This window comes from Lissotriton vulgaris, chromosome 3_1 (assembly GCF_964263255.1).
Source record: "Lissotriton vulgaris chromosome 3_1, aLisVul1.2, whole genome shotgun sequence".
Taxonomy (NCBI): domain Eukaryota; kingdom Metazoa; phylum Chordata; class Amphibia; order Caudata; family Salamandridae; genus Lissotriton; species Lissotriton vulgaris.
In genome coordinates this window covers 1,666,352,286-1,666,376,409 of record NC_141689.1, presented here as the reverse complement: position 1 = coordinate 1,666,376,409, position 24,124 = coordinate 1,666,352,286, and the positions used below count along the sequence as shown (strand labels likewise).

General features: G+C 43.6%; 1 protein-coding gene across 1 annotated transcript in view; it reads right to left on the bottom strand.

The window, feature by feature from the left end:
* Positions 1–24,124, bottom strand: part of ALPK1 (alpha kinase 1) — a 383,577-nt gene that overhangs the window by 196,700 nt on the left and 162,753 nt on the right. The window contains exon 3 of the mRNA XM_086962134.1: positions 23,263–23,431. Within this exon, the coding sequence (XP_086818260.1) occupies positions 23,263–23,380 (118 nt within the window). The 5' untranslated portion in view covers positions 23,381–23,431. The remainder of the gene's footprint in view (positions 1–23,262; positions 23,432–24,124) is intronic.

Here is a 24,124-nt window from a genome sequence, read left to right as displayed (position 1 = left end):
TAATCAGGCTCCACGATAATAACTATGCACAGGTTAGGTGCGGGAGGGACGGTAGACTGTCATCTAGGTTCCCTGTTCATAGAGGGGTGAGGCAGGGTTGTGTCCTGGCACCGACCCTGTTTTGCCTCTTTATTAACAATGCTATATCCCTTTTAGAAAATGTTAAGGATAATGATGCCCCACGTCTGGCAGGCAGGCGGGTCCCGGCAATCATGTTTGCCGACGACACCCTCCTCCTCTCCAAATCCCCAATGGGAATCCAGAGGATTCTGGATGGATTTGGTCTTTTCTGTAGTCAACATGGTCTAGAGATCAACACAGAAAAGACCAAATTCATGATATTTAATCCACCAAAAAAAGCCAGACCCAATCCCACTCTGGGTACTGCCAGCCTTGAGAGGGTAACTACCTTTTTGTATCTGGGAGTAACGTTACAGGAAAATTTATCCTGGGACCCCCAGATAATGAGATCACGGCTCAAACTGTCCCAGTTGTCGGGTGCAATATTGAAGGTGGCAAACACTTCAACTTACAAGCCCATCAGCCCGGCACTTGAATTGTACCAAACCCAAGCTAAGGCAGCTGCAACATATGGGAGTGAATTATGGGGGCATAAAGTAGGCCAAGAATTAGCAAGAGTGGAAAATAACTTTCTTAGACGCCTCTTGGCTCTCCCTCGAGGCACACCGCTCTTGCCCCTGAGACTAGACATGGACCTGCCATCTATTACTGAGGAGCTAGAGTCAAAGCCGGTGAGGTTCTGGCATAGGCTATGGTCCACTAATGAACTTCATCACTATAGGCAGGACCTTATTCATGTCATGAACCTGAACCAAAATAACAAAATCCCTTGGCTCGCTTTTGTAAAAAAAGAACTGCACTCCATGAATCTATCCGAGCTTTGGGAGGACCCTGAGCAGGGCTGTCGAAGGGTTTCACGCATAAACCTGGTCCAAATGTATAAGGAAAAAAGACTCTTACTCCTGCTGAACGCAAAAAACAGCGGCACTCTTACAGATCGGTTCCTGGAATCCAAAAATTCCTATGTTTTCGAAAGTTTTATGGACCTTATTTTTCCCATCCTTGCGAGGAAATTATTTGTACAATGGAGGCTCGGTACACTGCCCACTAGAACATTTACTCACAAATGGCACAATGGTGGTGATACAATGTGTCCAAGCTGTAACACTTATAAGGAAGATGAGCTTCACATTATGTTTGTCTGCCCTGCCTACAGCAAATCCAGAAAGTACTGGTTAGCGCCCCTCTGTAGAAACTTGGGGTTCAGCAATTATTCACATGCATACAGAGTAATGAAAACCAGCACTCTCGCCCATATTGTGTTTGCAGTAGCCAAATTTTTAATGGCAGTTTGGCAGATTAGGAAAAAAAAAACCTTTAATGTGCGGACATTGATATGGCTTGTTTTTAACCTCCTTTTTCCTTGTCTAGGTGGGAAATTAATTGTAAGACTGTATGAATTGTGTTTTTATTTATTAAGCAATGTTTTTATTGTGTTTTGTACTGTATCTTTTATGGTCTATATGACCGAAATAAAAAATTTTTGGATTGGATTGGATTGGTTTGCTAAGGAACGGATGTTAAGAGGCAGACCTAACAATATGTACGGAAATAAAAGAAAATTGTCCCTTGTGGATAAAGTTAAAAAGTACTTTAAAAAAGACAAGCCTATCAAAATCTGAGAAGGAGTCATTATCCCACCACCGAATACTCCTGCATCATTCATGATGTTTGACAGGGGATACCATTCCTGTGTATGGTTAGAAAACTGGGTGGAGTACACAAAAGATTATGGGCTTCTGGCATTTCCCTTAGACGGTACCTTTAATGGAAGAATTTGTTTAATTTAAGGACCCGAATGAATGACTGACATCCCAGACCCAGGTTAATGCAATATGAGGTATTAGAAGAATGGGAGATCGAGGCTTTTGAGTGAGACAGACCTAGAATGGACAAAGGACTGAATACATTTTACCCAAAGGTTCCCCGAGATTCTAAAGAAAAACAAATGAAACAATGGAGACAGAATATGTTAGTGGAAGGGCTTTACCCAGTACTAACGATAGAGGAGCCTGTGGGAGGTAAAAGGACTGAGAAAACTAGACATTTAATGACTAGTGGTGATTCCGATGATGATTACATGGAGGAATTATTAATGAAAAATCCACCACCCTATGAGGAAGAAACGAGAATAGTGAATCCAAACAACCCGTTCTTTAGACCACCTTGCAATGAGGGGTCAAGCATATCAAACCTGACTGCCCCGTCTTTACAGCCACCTTTAATTCCGCAAGTGATACATGAGACCTCCATCGAAAGGGTATTACAAGAAAGAGAAAGAGAAGCTTTAAATAAACAGAGAAGTAAGTTAATTTAGAACATTTCCCAATTAAATACAAGTCCTGAGGCTTTGACAATTCCAGTGACTATTGGCCCAGTCGTTCCTTTGGACGGAGATAAACAAGCTAGTCCAAAGGCTCCCGTTATAACTGCATCAGTAATACAGCCAAGAAAAGAGCCACTGATAGTGGTTGATCAGGCAAGTGAATGTGAATCAGTGATATCCTTAATGAATTTACCAATAAGGGAACCTGAAGATGGTTCAGTGAGGAGAAACACTCCTTTATCCTCAAGGGAACTACAGATAGAGACTTCCTCAGGTACGAGAAGTGCCACTGTAGTAACACCTGAAGAGATAGACAGATGGACCCGAGAAATAGAGAGACCAAAGACACAGCCCAAGCCATTAGACATATATAAATTGAGGATTGAAATAGAAGAAATGATGGCTGGGAATATGGGATTGGAGAGATTAAATACCTTCAGTGAGGACGAATTACTGTTTGTCTGTAAAAGTATCACTAGAAATACAAAGGTGTTTCACGAAAAATTAATGGATACTGCAGCTAGCATGGGAATGGACATTGGTAAATCTAAAGTATTGCAGAAACCCTACAGAGTAGAATTCTCTGGCAAAGATTTAGAAAACACGAACGTGTCAGGGAAAAAAGTACAAATCAGAGAGCTGATGAATTTAATGCAAAAATGGGGAGAATTAGAAAAATGGAAAGCAAGATGGGCCGAGAAAAAGGAAGAGATTCGATCAAGGCAAATGGCTTCAGAATATGTGTTAAAAGAAGCCGATAAAGTAGAAAAAATATGTCCCATGCGAGAAGTACCAGGTGGAGGATATGTGCATGTTCCATGGTCCCGACAGGATATTTTATCATTTACAAATGATTTCCCAAAACTTCGAGAAAAACCTGTAGAATGGTACAGACAGGTCGAGAGTTTTGTAAAGGTGTCAAAGTGTCTTTTGAAAGACTTAGATGGCTTATTTGACATTGTAGTTCCCGTAGATTTGTGGACATAATGCAAAGTAGCTGTTGATTGGCCTAGTGATGAGTACCCAAGAGACCCGAAGACAGGAGCACCTTCTGAGGATGTAATGAAGAAATATAATCAGGTAATACTTTACCTGAAAGGAAAGGTGCCTGCAAAAGAGACAGATTGGATGAAAATAGATAGAACCACTCAGAATAAAGAAGAAACGGTGCATTCATATTATGAACGTCTACTACAGACCTTTAAACAATACAGTGTATTAGACAACATTGACATGAAGGACATGACACATTTTATTTATCGATTTGTGCTAGGATTGAGACCAGAAATTTCCCAATGGATTAAAGACAATAAAATTTGTTGGCAAGCTAAGCCCATAGATGAGGTCCTGAAATATGCAAAATATTGTGAAGATGAGCTAGAAAACAAACGGAAAGAATTGAAAGACAAGGTTATGTGGGCACAAGTAAAATTAGCAGAGCACCAAGAACAACAGCTGAATCAGATGACTACTAATCAGATTAAGGGCGATGGAAGTGGGGGTAGGCTCAGGGGAAAATTCAATAGGGAAGATGCGAAAAAGAAGTTCCCCTGTCACGGATGTGGCAAGTTGGGGCACTGGAAAGACGAGTGTAAGGCTGTGCAGAATAGTAATGTGCAAAATAATGATTTAAATCCACAGACGCAGCCTGAAGTGCCACGGAAGACCCAGCAACAGGTAACACAGAACCAGATTCCCCCGGCGCCTATGCCAAATTATAGGAGCAAAGCACAACAGAATGTAGAGACTCAGAATTGAGAAGGAAGGGAAAAAAGAGATGCATCAACCTCACAGTTTCTTTTGAATGACACATTCTTTTGTGAAGAACCTTACTGACGGTGCCTGAGGGGGAGGACGAGGAGTGCGTGCTTGGCGCCTCCTTGCTAGTAGACCAGTCAGGGCCATACATTGAAGGAAAGGTTGAGGGAAATGATGTCACCTTTCTGTTGGACACTGGTGCTACCCGCTCTACTGTGAGAACAGCAGACGTTCCAAACCTACCCCTCTCTGGAGAAGCGATCCAAGTAGTGGGCGTTTCTAATAAACAAATTAGTACCCCAGTCACAGAACCAATGGAAGTAAAAATAGGGAACTTTAAAGAAATGCATAGATTCATAGTCTGTGACTCAAGTCCTGTAAATCTGCTAGGACGAGATTTGTTGTGCAAAATGAATTGAACCATCTTTTGCACTCCAAATGGTGTTAAAATTCAGACCCCAGATGAAGATGGAATTTACAAACTAATGTTAGCAAAACCAGAGAATGACATTGCCAAGATGACAATAAAAGACTTACCAGAACAATTACAACAGACGGTAAAACCAGAAGTATGGGACTTTACAGGAAAGGATGTAGGATTAATGGCAAATGTTGACCCAATAAAAATAACCATAAAAGAAGACGCAGTTTACCCAAACACACGACCGTACAGGATGAATATAGAAATAAAGGCAGGAGTTGCAGTAGAGATGAAGCGGTTGTTGGAAGCAGGAATCTTGGAAGAAGTAATGAGCAGTCCATGTAACTCCCCCATAATTGGGATAAAGAAACCCAGCGGTAAGTACAGAGTAGTACAGGACCTGAGAAAGGTTAATAAGATTGGCGTCCCCTGCTGTCCAGTTGTGCCAAATCCTGCAGTGATTCAGTATCAGATACCGTGGGAAGCTGGATGGTTCACTGTAATAGACCTATGCCATGCATTTTTCTCGATCCCATTGCACCCAGATAGCAAATTTATTTTCTCATTTGAATTCAACAGTCATGTCTATGTTTGGAAACGTGTCCCTCAGGGGTACACAGAGAGCCCCTCAATCTTTAATCAGATTTTGAAAAAGTGTCTGGAGTCGTTAGTGCTACCTGGACGGTCAGTCTTGGTTCAGTACATAGACGACCTTTTGGTGGCCTTAAAATCACGAAAAGACTGTGTTGTCAATACCATCGCTCTACTGAATCATCTGGGTGAAGGAGGACATCAAGTGTCCCCAGAGAAATTGCAATTTTGTGCTACCTCCGTGAAATATCTGGGACATTAGATAGAGAGAGGTGTCAGGAGAGTTACCACAGAGAGAATCAGAATATTTAAAAACATGGATTGGCCAAAGACACAAAAAGAGGTCAGAATGTTTCTTGGAGTCGTAGGATATTGCAGGCAATGGATTGTGGGATTCGCAGTCTTTGCAAAGCCTCTAATACAAATGACAAAGAAGAGAGTCAAAGACCCAGTAGAATGGGATGACGAAAGCATGACTGCTTTTGTGAATTCGAGAAACTGCCTGTGTACAGCTCCAGCATTGGGAATGCCTGACTATTCGAAAGATTTTGACTATTTTGTGACACACAAGATAACTGTGCACTTTCAGTTTTGACTCAGATTCACGGATTGGTGCGACGACCTGTGGCATACTTTTCATCCACTTTAGACCCAGTGGCCGCCGCATTACCTGGTTGTATGAAAGCAGTAGCTGCAACTTGCATGAGTCTTGAGCAGAGTGATTCCATCATTATGGGACATCCTGTAACCGTATATGTTCCACATGCAGTTGTAATCTTGCTAACCAGGACTAAGACTCAGTACCTCACACCTAGTCGGCTGACTAAGTATGAGAGAATTCTTGTAGGTGCAGGAAACATAACCATTGCTAGGTGCAACATTTTGAACCCAGCAACCTTACTGCCAAATTCATACAGTGCAGTACTCAAGGAGGAAGTTGAACATGACTACATTGATCTGACTGAATAGAGTACAAAGCCAAGGCCAGACATAAGAGAGGAGCCCTTGATTGAGTCAGACTATGAACTGTTTGTTGACGGCTCATGCATGCGACATGAGGAAAGAGGTTTAAGCGCTACTTATGCAGTGTGTACCTTGGGAGGCCCAGTGGAAGCATCCTACTTACTTGGAGTCAAGTCTGCATAAATTGCCGAATTGGTTGTCCTTACAAAGGCCTGTAAATTTGGGAAAAATTGGAAAGTGACCATATTCACTGACAGCCAGTATGGTTACTGGGTGGTGCATGACTATGGCCAATTATGGATGCAAAGGGAGTTCCTGACTTCTTCAGGCACCCCCATCAGAAATGGTCAATATGTGAAAGATTTGCTGGAAGCAATCCAGTTGCCAAAAGAAGTGGCTGTGGTCAAGTGTGCTACTCACAAATCTGGCAATGACAAAGTGACAGCTGGTAACCGATATGCTGACCAGTTAGCCCAACATTGTGCAAAATACAAAATGGCTGTAAACAAAAAGGTTGAGGTGGGCGGAAACAGCTGCCAACTTATGTTACTGGATGGTGTGGATACATGGGAAGAAGTGAGAGAATTGCAGAATGCAGCAGAACCAAGGGAAAAGGAACAGTGGAGGAAGTTAGGGTGTAAGAGAAGGGCTGAAGATGGTGTCATTATTTACCTTGACGACACAGTGGTGTTACCCAACTGTCTGCTTGCTCCTATGGCTAGGTTGATTCATGGAGATTCACATCTGGGAAGAGATGCTATGATACGTCTGTTCAGACGAACATGGTTTAATGCGAAATTCAGGAACATAGCAGAAGCACTCTGCCAGAGGTGCCTGATTTGTCAGCAAATGAACCCAGGGAAGAGCACAGTGGTATTGCCAGGAAAGATTGGAAAGGGAGAAGGTCCTCTTATACGATTGCAGATTGATTTCATTCACTTACCCCCTTGTCGAGGACTAAAGTATGTACTTGTCATTGTCTGACTGTTTTCAAAATGGGTGTAAGCTTACCCCGCACGTAAGAACAATAGCATCACCGTGGCTAAGCTTCTACTTAGAGAGCTTATCCCACATTTCGGATTTCCAGTGACAATTGAATCTGACAGAGGAAAACATTTTAACAGTGAAATAATGGGTCTAATTTGTGAAGCATTCCAAATTAAGCAAAAACTGCACTGTAACATACCGCCCACAAGCGTCTGGAGTGATAGAACAATTGAATGGCACTATAAAATCAAGATTGGGAAAGATATACAAGTCAACTCGATTGGAGTGGCCAGATGCTTTGCTTCTTGTTCTGATGGGACTTAGAAGTTTTCCAGATCAGAATACAGGCTTAAGCCCCCATGAAATACTGATGGGAAGAGCAATGCCACAAGCATGGGTGCCAGGACACAGACTGCTAAACATATCCGATGATTTAGTACTGGAATACTGCAAAGAACTGGCTGACCAAGTGCGTTCTATCTCTCGCCAAGTCGGGGAAGATGCTGTCGCCAGACCAGCAACTCCAGCACATGACTTGAACCCAGGGGATTGGGTTGTCCTTAAGAAACATACTTGTAAATCCTGTCTCAAACCCAGGTGGAGTAAACCCCCACAAGTGATTCTGATCACCACCACACCAGTAAAGTGTGCAGGAGTTCCACACTGGATCCATGTCAGTCATACGAAGAACGTGACGTAAACTGATGAAAGTGAGGCTGAAGGTTGCGCAGCTGAAGGATCTCAAGAGATCGATACTGAAGAAGCTGAAGAAGAACAACCGAGCACCAGTCAAGATGATTGGATCCCAATAATCGACATACCAGCAAAATAGGTTTGAACAAGAAGTCAAACTTACTTAGACAGACAGAGTGATAGCGAGGATGAGACAGGAGTAGAGCAAGATACTCAGGTCATTGAAATTCATGTCAAAAGTGACTCTGAGCAGGATCAGATAGGGAAAGATCAGGTAATTGATACTCCACCCAGAACTCCTGAATCTGAAAAGGGACAGATAGAAATGAGGGCAGAATCTCAAGCAGAAAAAGATCAAGAGTTCGAAGAGCTTGAGCAGGACCAGGTAGGAATAGACAATTGTGTTCAGGACGAAGAAAGTGAAACAGATAAAAGACAAATCCAACAGATTCCTGAACAAGGCCAGTTTAGTAACCAGGCAGAAGAAACAGAGATAAGACCTGGAACTAGTCAGACAGGAAGGGAAGAAGAAGACACTGAAGTCAATGTATTTATCAAACAGGGGGAGAGTGATAGTAGATCAACGGACACTCATTATCACTTGAGGATGTGAAAGGTCCAGTCACAGCATGTGCCCGTATCTGGTACAAGCAGTTCAACAAAAAGGGGGGGTGCTGCACTGTTCCTCAAAGGATGGAAAGATTAGGAAAAGCTGACGTGACCGAAGGTGTGGGTAGTACACCTTTGGGCATCCATTTTGTTGGATGTATTTGCCTCACACACCCAAAAGGGTGTCATGCTTCATCATTGGCGGTTGCTCCTCGTTGGGGGGGCGGTGCAATCCCCAACGGGCTCACCTCAAGGAGGGGCTCTTTAGCGGAGATCTTTTTTATCCAACAGCCCTATGGTGAAGTGCGGGTGTGTGGGCAGAGTAGCAGGTAGGCTCGGTGTAGTGATTAAAATGCAGCAGGGGATGCCGGAAACAACTTTATTCTGGGGGTCCCCCTACTATAATTAAAACCAGTGAAAAAAGGGGGGCTCGCTAGGTGTCACCACGTTAGGTAGAGTAATCCTAGAGAGGCCTTAGAAAACAATTGGTCAACATGTTTCTCGCACTTAGGTTAGTCACCTGCGATTCATCAGGACCTTATAGAGGTGAAAAGAAAAAGAAAAAGAACTCATCAACATGCCAGTGTCATGTATGTGGTGTAGGTGTATTTTACCTTAGTGGAAAATCCTATGCCTAATGGTCAAGGTCTAAGAGCCACATGAGTGCTCGGCGGCCCAGTTCAACGGGGTTAAGCCTTCAGGTGTGGCTTAATCAGCCCGTGACCGCGTGGATGCACCTACCCATCTCCCTTTTGGGTGTGTGAGGCAAATACATCCATCAAAATGGATGCCCAAAGGTGTACTACCCACACCTTCGGTCACGTCAGCTTTTCCTAATCTTTCCCTCCTTTGAGGAACAGTGCAGCACCCCCCCCTTTTTGTTGAACTGAAGTCAATGTGCCACAACTGAGCGACAATAAAAGAACATTTGAAGAGGGCCAGAGCACAGTGCTAGTTAAACAATTCAGAAAAGGAGACAAATGGCCTAGATATATCAAGAGACTGAGACTCTGTTTAAAGAAGATTAATGAAGAGCCTGAACAGGTGGATGAGGTAACAAGCCAAACTGATCCACCTGTGATACAACCCAGAAGAAGAAGTCCATGACTAAAAAGACTTAATAACAAATACAAGGGCCCCGAGTGGACCTACATTGTTTTGGAAGATTTTGAAAACCTGGAAATAAGTGACGAAACTGATGAGGAATTGATTGCTGATCCAACTACCGAAGAAGTAAGACCCACCTGAGTATTACTCAGGGCGTAAAAGTTTCAAAGAGGGGTTGAAACTCCTTGAGACCAGATGGCGGATTCAACTGTTAATGGAAAACCGAAAATAAATTGTGTAAGAACATGCTGCAAAGTATGTTTATGTAGTGTAGCATTAGTACTTATACTTTGGATAGGACTAACCATAACTATTCCTTACATGATGAGTATAGATACTTATTTATACCCTACTAAGCCAGTGACAATGGACACAGAAGAGCTGCAAACGAAAGATACACCACAAAGAGTAGATACACAAGAGAAAGCACTTAGCATTAGACAAACTAAAATAGACTTAGACGCACCAGATGAGGAAGGACTGCACTATTATAGAATCAAAAACAGAACTCATTTAAATGTATTTGCAAACCTTTTAGTACACTATGTAGAAGCAATGGAGATAGAAGACTGTTATGTCTGCATGAAGCTGCCCACTTTGGTAGCTGAGGGTGTGACATACCATCACTTGCCACTAACATATGGAATTTCCTGTAGTATCTTAGCTAGCTTATTTTACAAGAAAGGACCTTTACAGTATAATTATTCTAACTCAGATGTGATATTTTCCGAACTTCCTGTACGTAGAAACCGAAACCCTGTTCACACTACTAGAGATGTAGCACGTTATATGAGTGAATATTTTCTAACCGTAGGGAAAATAGATATAGGTGATGCACACAGAAATAACTTAACATGTCTATGACACGAAAAAGAAAATATATTTCTAAACATGGTAGAGAAGAGAAGAGAGAGCTTCCAAAGAAAAGCAAATGACAAGAATCAGAAAACTCCTAAATGGGCTGAAAGTATAGGGAGCACCTCAAATGGTGGAGCTAACGCTGCTATGTTGCTGGATTTCGAAAAGATGGGGAAACGTTGTCTTCAAGGAGAAATGCCTAGTTATTATAACAACATATTCATTGGTTCCAGTAAATGTGAGCACAATTATAAGGTAATCGAGGGTTGGGGATTCAAAGATGGGACAGAACCTGTGTTTCCCGGAATTTATTATATATGTGGGAACAAGGCTTATTTCAAATTACCAGATCACTGGTATGGAAGCTGTTATTTTGGTATTGTCTTCCGAAAGATATACCATGTGGATAAAATTACTGGAAGCAATGAAGAAACTAACGGTTTAGTACGTAGCAAAAGAGAAAGTGTTGGAGAAATAGTAGGTGATATATTTAGTGCATTGATACCTACAGTGGGAGTGGCTCTGAACACACACAGAATTTGCAAATTGTCAACAGTAGTAGATCGGTTATCAACTGACACTGCTGGAGGTTTCCTTATGGTCAATACCGAATTGGTTGCGATCAGATCTATGGTTTTACAAAATCGACTTGCTCTTGACACCCTATTGGCAAAAGAGTGGGGAGTCTGTAGAATGTTGAAAGTGCAACATTGTTGCACTTACATTCCAGTCAAAAGTGTTGAAATTAAGATGTATGTGAAAAACATCACTAATTTGGAAAGGGAGCTCAAACCAATGGATGTTGATAGTGCCTGGAAGAGACTAACTGATGGTCTCTCCTCTGTAGGTAGTTGGTTTTCTAATCTAGGTAAAAGTCTTGTGAGTAAAATACTGATGCCAATGGCGGGAATAGTTTTAATAGTTCTAGGGATAATAATTTACTGCAAATGTCGAAAACACAAGAAGAAATATTCTGTGAACCAGCGAAGGGTAAAAAGAAATATTGAAGAACTAGAATTAGAGGAAATGAATAGCAAGATTTATAAAAAGATGAAAAATTCTCATCCAATCAGAAATAATGAGAAAAAGCAGAATAGAAAGTTTGAAGAGATGGGTGAAATGTGAAAAGTTGGCATCCGTTTCATTAATTTGTGATGATATAAAATATCATCAAAGAGGGGATTGATGGAGCAAGGATTCGCATGAGAAGCAACTTGCTCGTACTCATGAACCTGGAATAATCAATAACGAAATAACCAACCTGTTTGTTTTACTAATTTACCCCTTCGTCATCTATATTGGGAATCCCAGTGAAGCTTGCTTATGTGTTTTCTAATACTAATACGCTTGCATCTAAAATGGCTGCTGCTATGCGGGAATTTCTACTGCGTATGCGTCTGTCATACCCACGTGACATGACGCACTCGCAGCTTTGGAGGGAACTCTGTCGCATCTGCGCACTAGTGCTAAAATGGCTGTTCTGTGTTCTCACATGCGAGAAGCTTGCATTTCTGCTTTCGCTAAGCTGCTCGTTCTGCTTAATCCGAATGCTATAGTTTATATTAAAGTAATGGGTATAGAGTAGTGATTCATGGTATACAGTGTAATCATTTATTATGGTGTTCTAAATTGTTTCCTTTTACTTTTCATGTATCGTATTCTTTGGGCCTGGGAGGTGCTTACTACTCCATTTTTTAAGTCCTTTCTGCGCATGTCGCCCTGCAGAAGAAAGATGAACTCTGCAGCATTGGAACCCAGCCAGATGGCAGCAATAGCCAAGATGCACCGGGGAACCCGACCTGCGACCCAGCTAGAGGGAGCTGAACCGTACTGAAATTTGTTACAATTGTATTCAATGTTATATTCACCATTGTTCCCCAAAAGGCATATGTCATGAGAACCTGGAATTTAAGGGGCGTAGACGGAATTTGAATAAGGAGTCTGAGAAAGTCTAAAATTTAGGTGGTGTGATGACCTGTCCTCCTCCTTTATCCAATCAAAATTGGGGATCCTTACACTTGCAACATTGGGGGGGTGGTACACTGACCTGAAAAACAGTATAATTAGCGTATGTTTAGCTAGAGAAATTGTCCGACTTGTCCGAATAGCTGACCTGTCACTGACCCAACGCACTCAATAGGTGACTGAAAGCAGAGAGCTGCAGAGCACTCTGTTTGGAGGTTCGAGAACCCAATCGGGGTTTTGGGAAGTGAAAGTGCTGGCGAAGCACTTTGCTGATGAAAGTTATAAACCAATCGGGGTTTTAGCAGATTCATTGCAGAGAGGGAGTAGCGCAGGCGTTGCCACCGAAACTGCGGGTGCTGGTCTTAACCTTTGGTGAACCAGTCCTGATCCAAATTCTGGGGATATCCTGTCCTGATTGTCCATGAGCTGCACCTGCTCGCCTACTGGCACTGAAGTCTTTGGGGTTCCTCCTGTCTTTTCCAACTGACCCGTGGCCAGGGTTGGTCTTCTCTCTATCCTAGGTAAATATAAGTCTGTGTGGGTGATTGTAAATTAACTTGCATTCCTTTTCTCACCTTCCCGAATTTGCAAAGCTTGATTGCATATGTTCCTTTTCTTTCCCGTCCCTTGATAAATGAGAACTTTCATCTATTATTGACTATTAGTGTGTTCCAATTTTCAACCCACCTTTAGCTAATGTGATATGTTTTTATAAGAGTATATGTTCCTTTTCTCACCCTCCCTTTAAGGAGATAAGCTGAATTTTTATAGTATGTTCCAAATCTTACCTTCCCGATAGTTATTAAGCTAAAATCTGAATAATCGAATTGCATAAGTTGTGTTTCTCCTTTTCAAACTGCCAGTGAATGGCGAAAGTCTTTGGGTTTAGCATGTTCCCTTTCTTTACCCTCCTTTAATCAAGTGGCGAAAGACTGTTTTTCTAAAATTAGCATGTTCCTTGTTTCTACCTTCCCTTTATTTCTAAGTTTCTAAATGATTAGCACACTCTATATTATTCATAGCTATACGCTGTTATTGATTTTGGTTATTGATAGTCTGATTGCGTTTAACTTATGGCTCATTACTTATGATGATGATGATGATTAGATAAAGAGTTTGAACCTACCCTGAGTCTGTGGTTATTATATAATTACAAATGTTATAATGTTTTAAGTGCCTTTTTCCTTAACTCAACTCCCTGATCCATTGTGTTAGGTACCTAGTGTCAAAGATTAGTAGGTTACTGGTATAGGAATTAGAGATAAAATCACAAAATACTGGTAGCAGAGCGTGATTTACCTACATAAATGTTAAGTTATACGATTTGGAATTATGGGCCCAGGTGAGTATTTGTACAAATTCTAGTTAGGGGACCTAACGCGCTCTATCAGTGGTATTGGTGGTGGTGGTATTGATGGTGGTAGTATTGGTGATGCTATTGATGGTATTGGTGGTGGTATTGGTGTTGGTATTGGTGGTGGTGGTATTGGTATTGGTGGTGGTAGTGGTATTGGTGGTGGTATTTGTGATGGTATTGGTGGTGGCATTGGTGGTGGCTGTGGTGGTACTGGTGGTGGTGGTGGTATTAGTGGGGGTGGTGGTATTGGTGGTGGTGATGGTATTGATGGTTTTATTCGGGGTGGTATTGGTGGTGGTATTGGTGGTGGTATTATTGGTATTGATGGTGATATTGGTGGTGGTAGTGGTGGTGGTTTTTGTGGTCGTAGTGGTATTGGTGGTCGTAGTGGTATGGGGGTGGTGATATTGGTGGTAGCGATGTCATTGGTGATATTGATGGTGGTGGTATTGGTGGTGGCAGTGGTATTCTTGGTGGTATTGGTGGCGGTATTGGTGGCAGTGGTGGTATTGGTGGTGGTGGTGGTATTTGTGGTGGTGGGTTTGGTGGTGGTATTGGATGTGGTACCAGTGGCGTTTGTGGTATTGGTGGTGGTGGTAGTCTTATTGGTGGTGTCGATGGTGGTGGTATTGGTGGTGGTGGTATTGACGGTGGTGGAGGTATTGTGGCGGTGGTATTATTGGTGGTGGTATTGGATGCATTGGTGGTGGTGGTACTGGTGTTGGTGGTGTTGGTATTGGTGGTGGTGGAGGTGGGGGTATTGATGGTGGTGGTGGTATTGGTGGTGGTATTGGTGGTATTGGTGGTGGTATTGGTGGTGGTGGTGGTGGTGGAGGTGGGGGTATTGATGGTGGTGGTGGTATTGGTGGTGGTGGTGTTGTTAATAAAACAGGCTTTTGAAAACAACCCATCAGGTAGCTTTAGTACAGATGACATGTAACACAGATGTGCTGTTGTCAGCTCCAGCACATTAGCACACGATTACGTGCTACATGGAATTCACATGATTTAATTTGTTAATCATTTCTAAATGAGGATTGAAACAGACACATGATGATGCTGGGTTAAAGTGACTGAAAGCAGTCGCCCGTGTTACGGGGCAGCCATGCTGCTTAGAGAAACACAAGCCGTTTCAGCTTAAGCAGTGCATGTCCGGCCTCCAGTAAGAGAAACTCAATAAAGTAAATAGTGCTTGCAGACTAAATAACAGGTCTCATGTAACAACTGAAGTAAAAGGGCCAGTCGCCATGGGAGGGTAGAAAAGAAGACAAGGCCGTACTAAGGAGAGACTAACAAGCCTATTAACGAATCCGAATGCAGTATTTACGAAAGACAATGACACAAGCCAATAAAAATTATGGGAGGAGAGTGGGCGTGGCTCCTCTTCCATACTCTTCCATACTGATAGCCAGAAACCGGTCCTAGGATGCTTGATTCCGGTCCAGGAAAGACATGGCTTGGCAGTTCGGGCTGGACTGTTCCCATGAGGCACAGGGTCAAGGCTGATTTGCATATGGCCATGTCTGAACTGGGGTGGTGTGGAGTGCAAAAAAACAATGGATTTAGGCCCAGATCTCTGTACTGGGGTGAATGTATGACATTGTTCTGCATTCTGTCCATCAATTGTTGTTTTTGCATTTGTCACCCGAGTGGTATGAGTATGCTCAGACGTGAGTGCCATGCTCTCCACACCACTGGAGTCAAGCTATCCTGGCTGAAGACGGCTGATAGCCAGAAACCGGTCCTAGGATGCTTGATTCCAGTCCAGGAAAGACATGGCTTGGCAGTTCGGGCTGAACTGTTCCATGAGGCACAGGGTCAAGGCTGATTTGCATATGGCCATGCCTGAACTGGGGTGGTGTGGAGTGCAAAAAAACGATGGATTTAGGCCCAGATCTCTGTACTGGGGTGAATGTATGACATTGTTCTGCATTCTGTCCATCAATTGTTGTTTTTGCATTTGTCACCCCGAGTGGGATGGGTATGCTCAGACGTGAGTACCATGCTCTCCACACCACTGGAGTCAAGCTATCCTGGCTGAAGACGGTTGATAACAAAAAACCGGTCCTAGGATGCTTGATTGGTCCAGGAAAGACATGGCTTGGCAGTTCGGGCTGGACTGTTCCCATGAGGCACAGGGTCAAGGCTGATTTGCATATGGCCATGTCTGAACTGGGGTGGTGTGGAGGGCAAAAAAACGATGGATTTAGGCCCAGATCTCTGTACTGGGGTGAATGTATGACATTGTTCTGCATTCTGTCCATCAATTGTTGTTTTTGCATTCCTCTTCCATACTCTACTACAGCATGCAAGCTGCCGCTAAAGGAAGACCTAAAAAAGGGGGCACCTGCAATTCTACTACCATTGCTAGGAAAAACACACTGCACTCACCTTCATCCTCTACACTAAACTGCCGTCCTGTCAATCCAAGCGAAATACAAAACGTTAGAACAAAAACAAATAAATGCATTTATATTTGGAATGTTCTTGCTGTATCTCTCGACTCCGAAATCATTTTCCTTAAATTCAGGATGCTTACGAAGGTGTTCTTGTTCCCAAGGGCTTCCAGCGGGTCCTGAAAATAACAATCAGATTCTGCATTTCTTTTATGCAGTTTTATCGCAGCTCTTAAACCAGCTTATTGTAAAACCTTCCTACAAAGCGCTTTAAAACAACCTCAGCACTGCACCAAATAAACTAATAAAAACAATTCTATTCTCTGTATCTGACACTTTCCTTTACATTATGAACTTTCAAACATGTCTTTAAATGTCATTTGTTCAGGCTGGGCACTAAGTTTAGCAATAATACCAAATGTGCACACACTGACTAACGAAGATATCATTTGGCAGTCTGTTCCTGTCAGTGTGCCAGAAAAGCTTCACAGTGAGCGGGATGTGGAAAGCAGAGGGGGTGACAAGTTACTGATTGGCAGGACCCTGCCTTATGCCACTAGACTGCCACCATTCACATTCCGCGACTCTTTAAGTCCATTCTGAACGCTTTTGCTGCTATTACAGACACCACCAATGAGAAACAGTTTCTGCAGCTCAGGATAATCCAGCGCCCCCAGCCGAACTCACACAGTTCTCAATAATGTTATTGTTCCTACTACTACAATTATTGCACACCGAGCCCAGGCGGCATTTTGCTTCTATCACGCAGCCTCTTTCAGATAAGAGGAAGCGGTGACATCAGTTTCATCTCCTCCACTTCCTGAAGAAGCTCACCTGATGAGCCATGTCTAATTTCCTGATTATGGGTATCTGCAAATTTACCTTATCTGGAACTAAAGTGATTCATTTCTTTTTATCGCTGGAGGCTTAACCCAAAGCAACAAGAAACTGAAAGTGATACTAGGAGACAAAGTCCTCTGTAATAGAATCCACTCTAAAAAACCCACCTGGAAACAATACCATTCCAAAAACGCGATTCATAAACAGACACATTTACGTATTCTCATTTAAATGAAGTGTAAAACACAATAAAACAGACTTTAGCACAATGTGCACTGTACACCTCTTGGAAAACCTTTCATATGAATGTACCATCAATATTTTTGCAAATGAAGTAGGGTCCTTGTAGGAAATTAGTCCATCACCTTTTAAAAGACTTCTATTGGCCTAAGATGGTGGTAGGAAAGAAAAGCGAACTAGACTACACAATCATAACTGGTCTAATCACAAAAATGTTGGCTCAACCTTTGGTCTCAGATTAACGAATGGTCTGGAGGATGACACATCCACACTCTCTCATTCTGCCACAGTGATTATAATCACCTTATGACTGGATTACTTACTGTTAACCTGTATTACTTCTATCCGCCTTTCCTCATACTAAATATCTATATCAATGAATAGGGCGCCTCTTCTCTGGTTAGGCACCCACTGAAAGCCTGCACTCCACAAAACTCAATTTTTAGTATTTTTTTCAAGCTACGCCTGCTGTGTCGACCATCAACCTACAGGTTTCACAAAATAGCACTCAGCCCTCCAAGACTCTACGGTGTTAGCCCATAGGGCAAGCCATGAGCTTAAACATGATGCTCCACCAATTCATTGCACTCTGGTAGACCTCTCCAAGGCATTTTATTGTGTTGACAGATATCTAATGTGGGCCAAGATATTCAATCTGGTGCTCAAGGAGGCAATGTTTATTTGATTTTGCACTCTGGACCAATACTTGAGCCTAGATTAATTTGAACATTAAAAAACACTACCACAAAAGCATATACTGTCACTCGGGTGTTTTTCTATACCTCTTCTTAGTACACCTGTCTGTTGGGAAGCGCGCCAAGTGTACTATTCAATTAAAATTCTTTGCAATAGCTATTTTTTTATTTGAATTTTTTATTGCAAGCATACGGTCATGACATTAAATTGCTTTCATGTTTTTTATCTTCTTTCTATTTAGGAGGCATATGCTCTCAATAAGAACAAGCCAATAGGTCTCGCCTTTGGGGCCTTAAAAGTGTTTAGGCAGAGCTATTGACTTTGCCAATGTGTTTAAGCTGTGCTGTAGAGAAGTGTGGCTGCTGTGCAGCATACTAAAAAGTTGTAATAAAAAAGTTCCAGAAGCATTTTTGTTACCTTATATATGACCAAGAAGGCATTATGTTCAACAGAGCGAGCATATTAAAAAATGTATGTACAAAAAAAATATCCTAATTTTTTTTCTGTTGTTCTTGCAATCCTGGCAACTTGTTTTTGCCTATTTCAATGGTTGTTTGTTAAAGTTTTTTTTTGAGGGGCCATAAACAATTGGAGGTTGAAGGTTGTGAACTAGTACCTGTATTATAACACCTGCAGCGGCCAGACACTATGGAGAGAATCAACAGATGGCATATTCCGAGAGCAGGCTGAGGTGGTGTTGAGTGATGTTGAGGTGGTAGTGGTGGTGGTGGTGGTGGTGGTGACTAGTGCTGAGACGATGCTGAGGTGATGCTGAATGATACTTAGGTCTTGCTGAGTGATGATGATGTGGTGGTGTACTATTGCAAAGGCGATGCTGAGTGATACTGATGTGGTGTTGAGTGATGTTACGGTGGTGCTGAGTGATGCTGTGGTGGTGCTGAGTGATATTGTTGTGGCCCTGAGTGATGCTGTAGTGGCGCTGAGTGATGCTGTGGTGGTGCTGGTTGATGCGGTGGTGGTGCTGAGTGATGCTGTGGTGGCCCTGAGTGATGCTGTGGTGGTGCTGAGTGATGCTGTGGTGGTGCTGGGTGATGCGGTGGTGGTGCTGACTGATGCTGTGGTGGCGCTGAGTGATGCTGTGGTGGCCCTGAGTGATGCTGTGGTGGCCCTGAGTGATGCTGTGGTGGCCCTGAGTGATGCTGTGCTGGCCCTGAGTGATGCTGTGCTGGCGCTGAGTGATGCTGTGCTGGCAATGAGGGATGCTGTGGTGGCACTGAGTGATGCTGTGGTGGCGCTGAGTGATGCTGTGGTGGCGCTGAGTGATATTGTTGTGGCTCTGAGTGATGCTGTGGTGGTGCTGAGTGATTCTGTGGTGGGGTTGAGTGATGCTGTGGTGGTGTTGAGTGATGCTGTGTTGGCCCTGAGTGATGCTGTGGTTTGCCCTGAGTGATGCTGTGGTGTCTCGGAATGATGATGTGGTGGCGCTGAGTGATGCTGTGGTGGCGCTGGGTGTTGCTGTGCTGGCACTGAGTGATGCTGTGGTGGCACTGAGTGATGCTGTGGTGGGGCTGAGTGATGCTGTGGTGGTGCTGAGTGATGCTGTGGTGATGCTGACTGATACAGTGGTGGTGCTGAGTGATGCCGAGGTGGCGCTGAGTGATTTTGTTGTGGCTCTGAGTGATGTTGTGGTGGTGCTGAGTGATGCTGTGTTGGCCCTGAGTGATGCTGTGGTGGCCCTGAGTGATGCTGTGGTGTCGCTGAGTGATGCTGTGGTGGCGCTGGGTGTTGCTGTGGTGGTGCAGAGTGATGCTGTGGTGGTGCAGAGTGATGCTGTGGTGATGCAGAGTGATGCTGTGGTGGCGCTGAGTGATGCTGTGGTGACGCTGAGTGATGCTGTGGTGGCGCTGAGTGATGCTGTTGTGGTGCTGAGTGATACTGTTGTGGTGCAGAGTGATGCTGTGGTGGTGCTGAGTGAAGCTGCCGTGACACAGTGTCTTTGCTAGTTACAGTGGGTAGAAGAGGGATAGAAGACGGGTTGAGGGGATGAAGAGGGTTAGAGGGGTGGAGGGGTAGAAGAGAGGTAGAATAGAGGTAGAGGGGTAGAAGAGGGGTAGAGGGGTAGTAGAGGGGTAGTAGGGTAGAGGGGTAGTAGAGGGGTAGAAGAGGGGTAGGGGGTAGAAGAGGGGTAGTAGAGGGGTAGAGGGGTAGAAGAGGGGTAGAAGAGGGCCAGAGTGGTAGTAGAGGGCTATAGGGGGGGGTAGAGGAGTAGAGGGGTAGTGGAGGGGTAGGAGAGGGTTTGAGAGGTGGTAGTAGAGGGGTAGAAGAGGGGTAGAAGAGGGGTAGTAGGGTAGAGGGGTAATAGAGGGGTAGAAGAGGGGTAGAGGTGTAGATGGGTAGCGGGGTAGAAGGGTAGTAGTGGGGGAGGGGTAGCAGAGGGGAAGAGGGGTAGAAGAGGGGTATAAGAGGGTTAGTAGACGGGTAGAGGGGTAGTAGAGGGGTTGAGGGGCAGTAGAGGGGTAGAAGAGAGGTAGAGGAGGAGAAGAGAGGTAGAGGGTAGAGTCGAGGTAGAGGGGTAGAAGAGAGGTAGAGGGATAGAAGAGAGGTAGAGTAGAGGTAAAGGGGTAGAAGAGAGGTAGAGGGGTAGAAGAGGGGTAGAGTAGAGGTAGAGGGGTAGAAGAGAGGTAGAGGGGTAGAACAAAGGTAGATAGGTAGAAGAGAGGTAGATGGGTAGAAGAGAGGTAGAGTAGAGGTAGAGGGTTAGAAAAGAGGTAGAGTAGAGGTAGAGGGGTAGAAGAGAGGTAGAGGGGTAGAATAGAGGTAAAGGGGTAGAAGAGAGGTTGAGGGGTAGAAGAGAGGTAGAGTAGAGGTAGAGGGGTAGAAGAGAGGTAGAGTAGAGGTAGAGGGGTAGAAAAGAGGTAGAGTAGAGGTAGAGGGGTAGAAGAGAGGTAGAGGGGTAGAATAGAGGTAAAGGGGTAGAAGAGAGGTTGAGGGGTAGAAGAGAGGTAGTGTAGAGATAGAGGGGTAGAAGAGAGGTAGAGGGGTAGAAGAGAGGTAGAGTAGAGATAGAGGGGTAGAAGAGAGGTAGAGGGGTAGAAGAAAGGTAAAGGGGTTGAAGAGAGGTACAGGGGTAGAAGAGAGGTACAGGGGTAGAAGAGAGGTAGAGTAGAGGTACAGGGGTAGAAGAGAGGTACAGGGCTAGAAGAGAGGTAGAGGGGTAGAAGAGAGATACAGGGGTAGAAGAGAGGTAGTGTGGAGGTAAAGGGGTAGGAGAGAAGTAGAGAGGTAGTAGAGGGGTAGAAGAGGGGTAGAGGGGTAGAAGAGGGGTAGATGGGGTAGAAGATGGGTAGTAGAAGGGTAGTAGAGGGGTAGTAGAGGGGTAGTAGAGGGGTAGAAGAGGGGTATAGGGGTAGAAAAGGGGTAGAGGGGCAGTAGAGGGGTAGCAGAGGGGTAGAAGGTTAGAAGAGGGGTAGAGGGGTAGAAGGGTAGAAAAGGGGTAGAAGGGTAGAAGAGGGGAAGAGGGGTAGAAGAGGGGTAAGGGGTAGAAAAGGGGTAGTATAGAAGTAGAAGGGATGTAGAGGGGTAATAGAAGGGTCATAGAGGGTTAGAAGGGTAGTAGAGGGGTAGTAGGGTAGAGTGGTAGTAGAGGTGTAGAAGAGGTGTAGAGGGGTAGAGTTGTAGAGGGGTGGAAGAGGGGTTGAGGGGTAGTACTGGGGTAGAAGAGGGGTAAAGGGGTAGTAGTGGGGTAGAGGGGTAGAAGAGGGGTAAAGGGGTATAAGAGGGGTAGAGTGGTATAAGAGGGGTAGAGGGGTAGTAGAGGGGTAGAAGAGGGCTAGAAAATGGTTAGAAGAGTGGTAGAGGGGTAGAAGAGGGGTAGAAGGGGGTAGAGGGGTAGAAGAGAGGTAGAGGGGTAGAAGAGTAGAAGAGAGGTAGAGGGGTAGCAGAGTAGAAGAGGGGTAGAGGGGTAGAAGAGAAGTAGAGAGATAGAAGAGAGGTAGAAGAGAGGTAGAGGGGTAGAAGAGAGGTAGAGCAGAAGTAGAGGGGTAGAAGAGAGATAGAGGGGAGGTAGAGGGTTCTTAGAGGGGTGGAGGGGTAGTAGGGTAGAGGGGTAATAGAGGAGAAGAGAGGTAGAAGAGTAGAAGAGAGGTAGAGGGGTAGAAGAGAGGTAGAGGGATAGAAGAGAGGTAACGTAGAGGTAGAGGGGTAAAAGAGAGATAGAGGGGTAAAAAAAATATAGAGGGGTAGAAGAGAGGTAGAGTAGAGGTAGAGGGTTAGAAGAGAGGTAGGGATATATAGGCAAATGAAAAGGAAGCTATCGACTTCAGGAATGTGAAAGAAAACTCTCCCATCTTGAAAGCTAATTACAAGCATCTCCTGCGAAACGCAGCAAAACTTTCAAACCACGGAATTGTTTGAAAGTTTCGCCGCGTTTCTCAGGAGACGCTTGTAAACCCAAATAACCTGATTCATTTAATTTAACAGTTGGCTCCGCCCAGGATTGCTTAGTAACGCAAATAACAAGGAAGCTATCAGCTTCAGGAATGTGAAAGAAAGGTCTTGTATCTTGTAAGCTGATGACCCATGACGAGAGAGGAAAGCCATATGGCGCCTCTGCTTGTAAGTGCACGCTCTAGGCCACAGTGGTAGCATTTTCTGAAGCCCTTACTAAAAGTCTCGCCAGAGCAGCGCATGCGCTGGCTGGCTCAGGTGAGACCTAAAAATAACCAATGCATCGGCTTGCCAAGGCCAGGACTCTTGGTTTTGCAAATGCTTGTTTCATAACTCATAGGCGTTTGTGTTCGACTCCTCGTTGTTTTCCTCCTTCTGCTAAAATGTCAATATGCCACTTGTGTACTGGGACCTAAAATTATAACTGACAGCATCTAACTGCAACTAGGTGTGCCTAATCTACACAGCGGGTTCAAGTGCCTACAAGGGATTTACTTCAGTAAATATTTCACCTAATTTGTCAATTTAATCTGAACAAGCTGTCTAAATGTGCTTGCATCTGAATGTTTATGTCAAAGAATAACACTCACAATTATTTCAACATGTATTAATATTACATAACCAAAAGATATGTAAGATTAATACTTGTTGAAATAATTGTGAGTGTTATTCTTTGATATAAACATTTAGAGACAAGCAAATTTAGACAGCCTGTTCAGATTAAATTGACAAATTTGGTGAAATAGTTACTGAAGTAAATCCCTTGTAGGCACTTGCACCAGCTAATATTACTCGCCCAAGCCATCAAGGGTACATTGGGTTTCCCATTTTGATTGATAATCTGCACAGCAGCAGTGTAACCCAAGGAACCCCACTATCATGTAGGGCCAAAACCAGAAAAGTGTGTGTGCCCGAGACTGTTGTTGGAAGCAGAGCACAACCTGCTGTTTTTGCATCAGACTCATACCTTCAAGGCGCTTGTACTCTGCTTGCTTCTCCTCTGATTGGCCGGGCGTCTCTGATGGAAGTAAGCTCAGGGCTCGCTTGCACTCTTCAAGGATGGCAACAAAGTCTTGATTATTCATGATGGATGCTCCCAGCTTTGCTGAATATCCAGAAGAGCAAAAATAAATCACCTAGGAGAGAAGACATCACCCAATCACAACAAATAAAATTATGATACTGCTTGAAGGCTGCACTAGGTGAGGAGCTGCTAGAGGGTAGCATAGGGTGTAAGGAAGAAGAGTGGCATAATTAACTAAAGTGTTGTTCATGTCCACAATAACAACACTTTTTTAGAAAAAGGAGTGTGGCCCAATGGGACAAGAGACCGGCAGGGCCTAATGAATTCAAAACAAAAAGTTTGCCTAAGTCTCTATTTGTTACAAGCCTTTTTTATTTTTAGCTCATAAGCCAAACATATTTCTTTATGTTTTAAGCTTGTACTTTATTTATACTTGTTTTAGAAAACTATTTTATACTTTTGTCATACAGTTTTTTCAATAAAAAGGAAAAAAGTGCATACTTAACAAGTGTTGCAAAACATATTTCAACACACCAACATTTACACTACACTTATTGTGCTATACATACTATGTTACAATACATATACATATATACAAATATCAATTATGACCATGAGTATAATTTATAAGGTGAACCAATCAGTTTAATAAAGTCTCAAAATCCATGCGAGTACAGAACTCTTGAACATTCAAATAATTCAAAAAGTTAAAAAAAAAGTCACTTATTTATCTGTACTGCTTTGTTTTGTGGATGTGCCAACGCATTTCAAGTCATAGATACACAATTTCTAGACTCTCATCAGG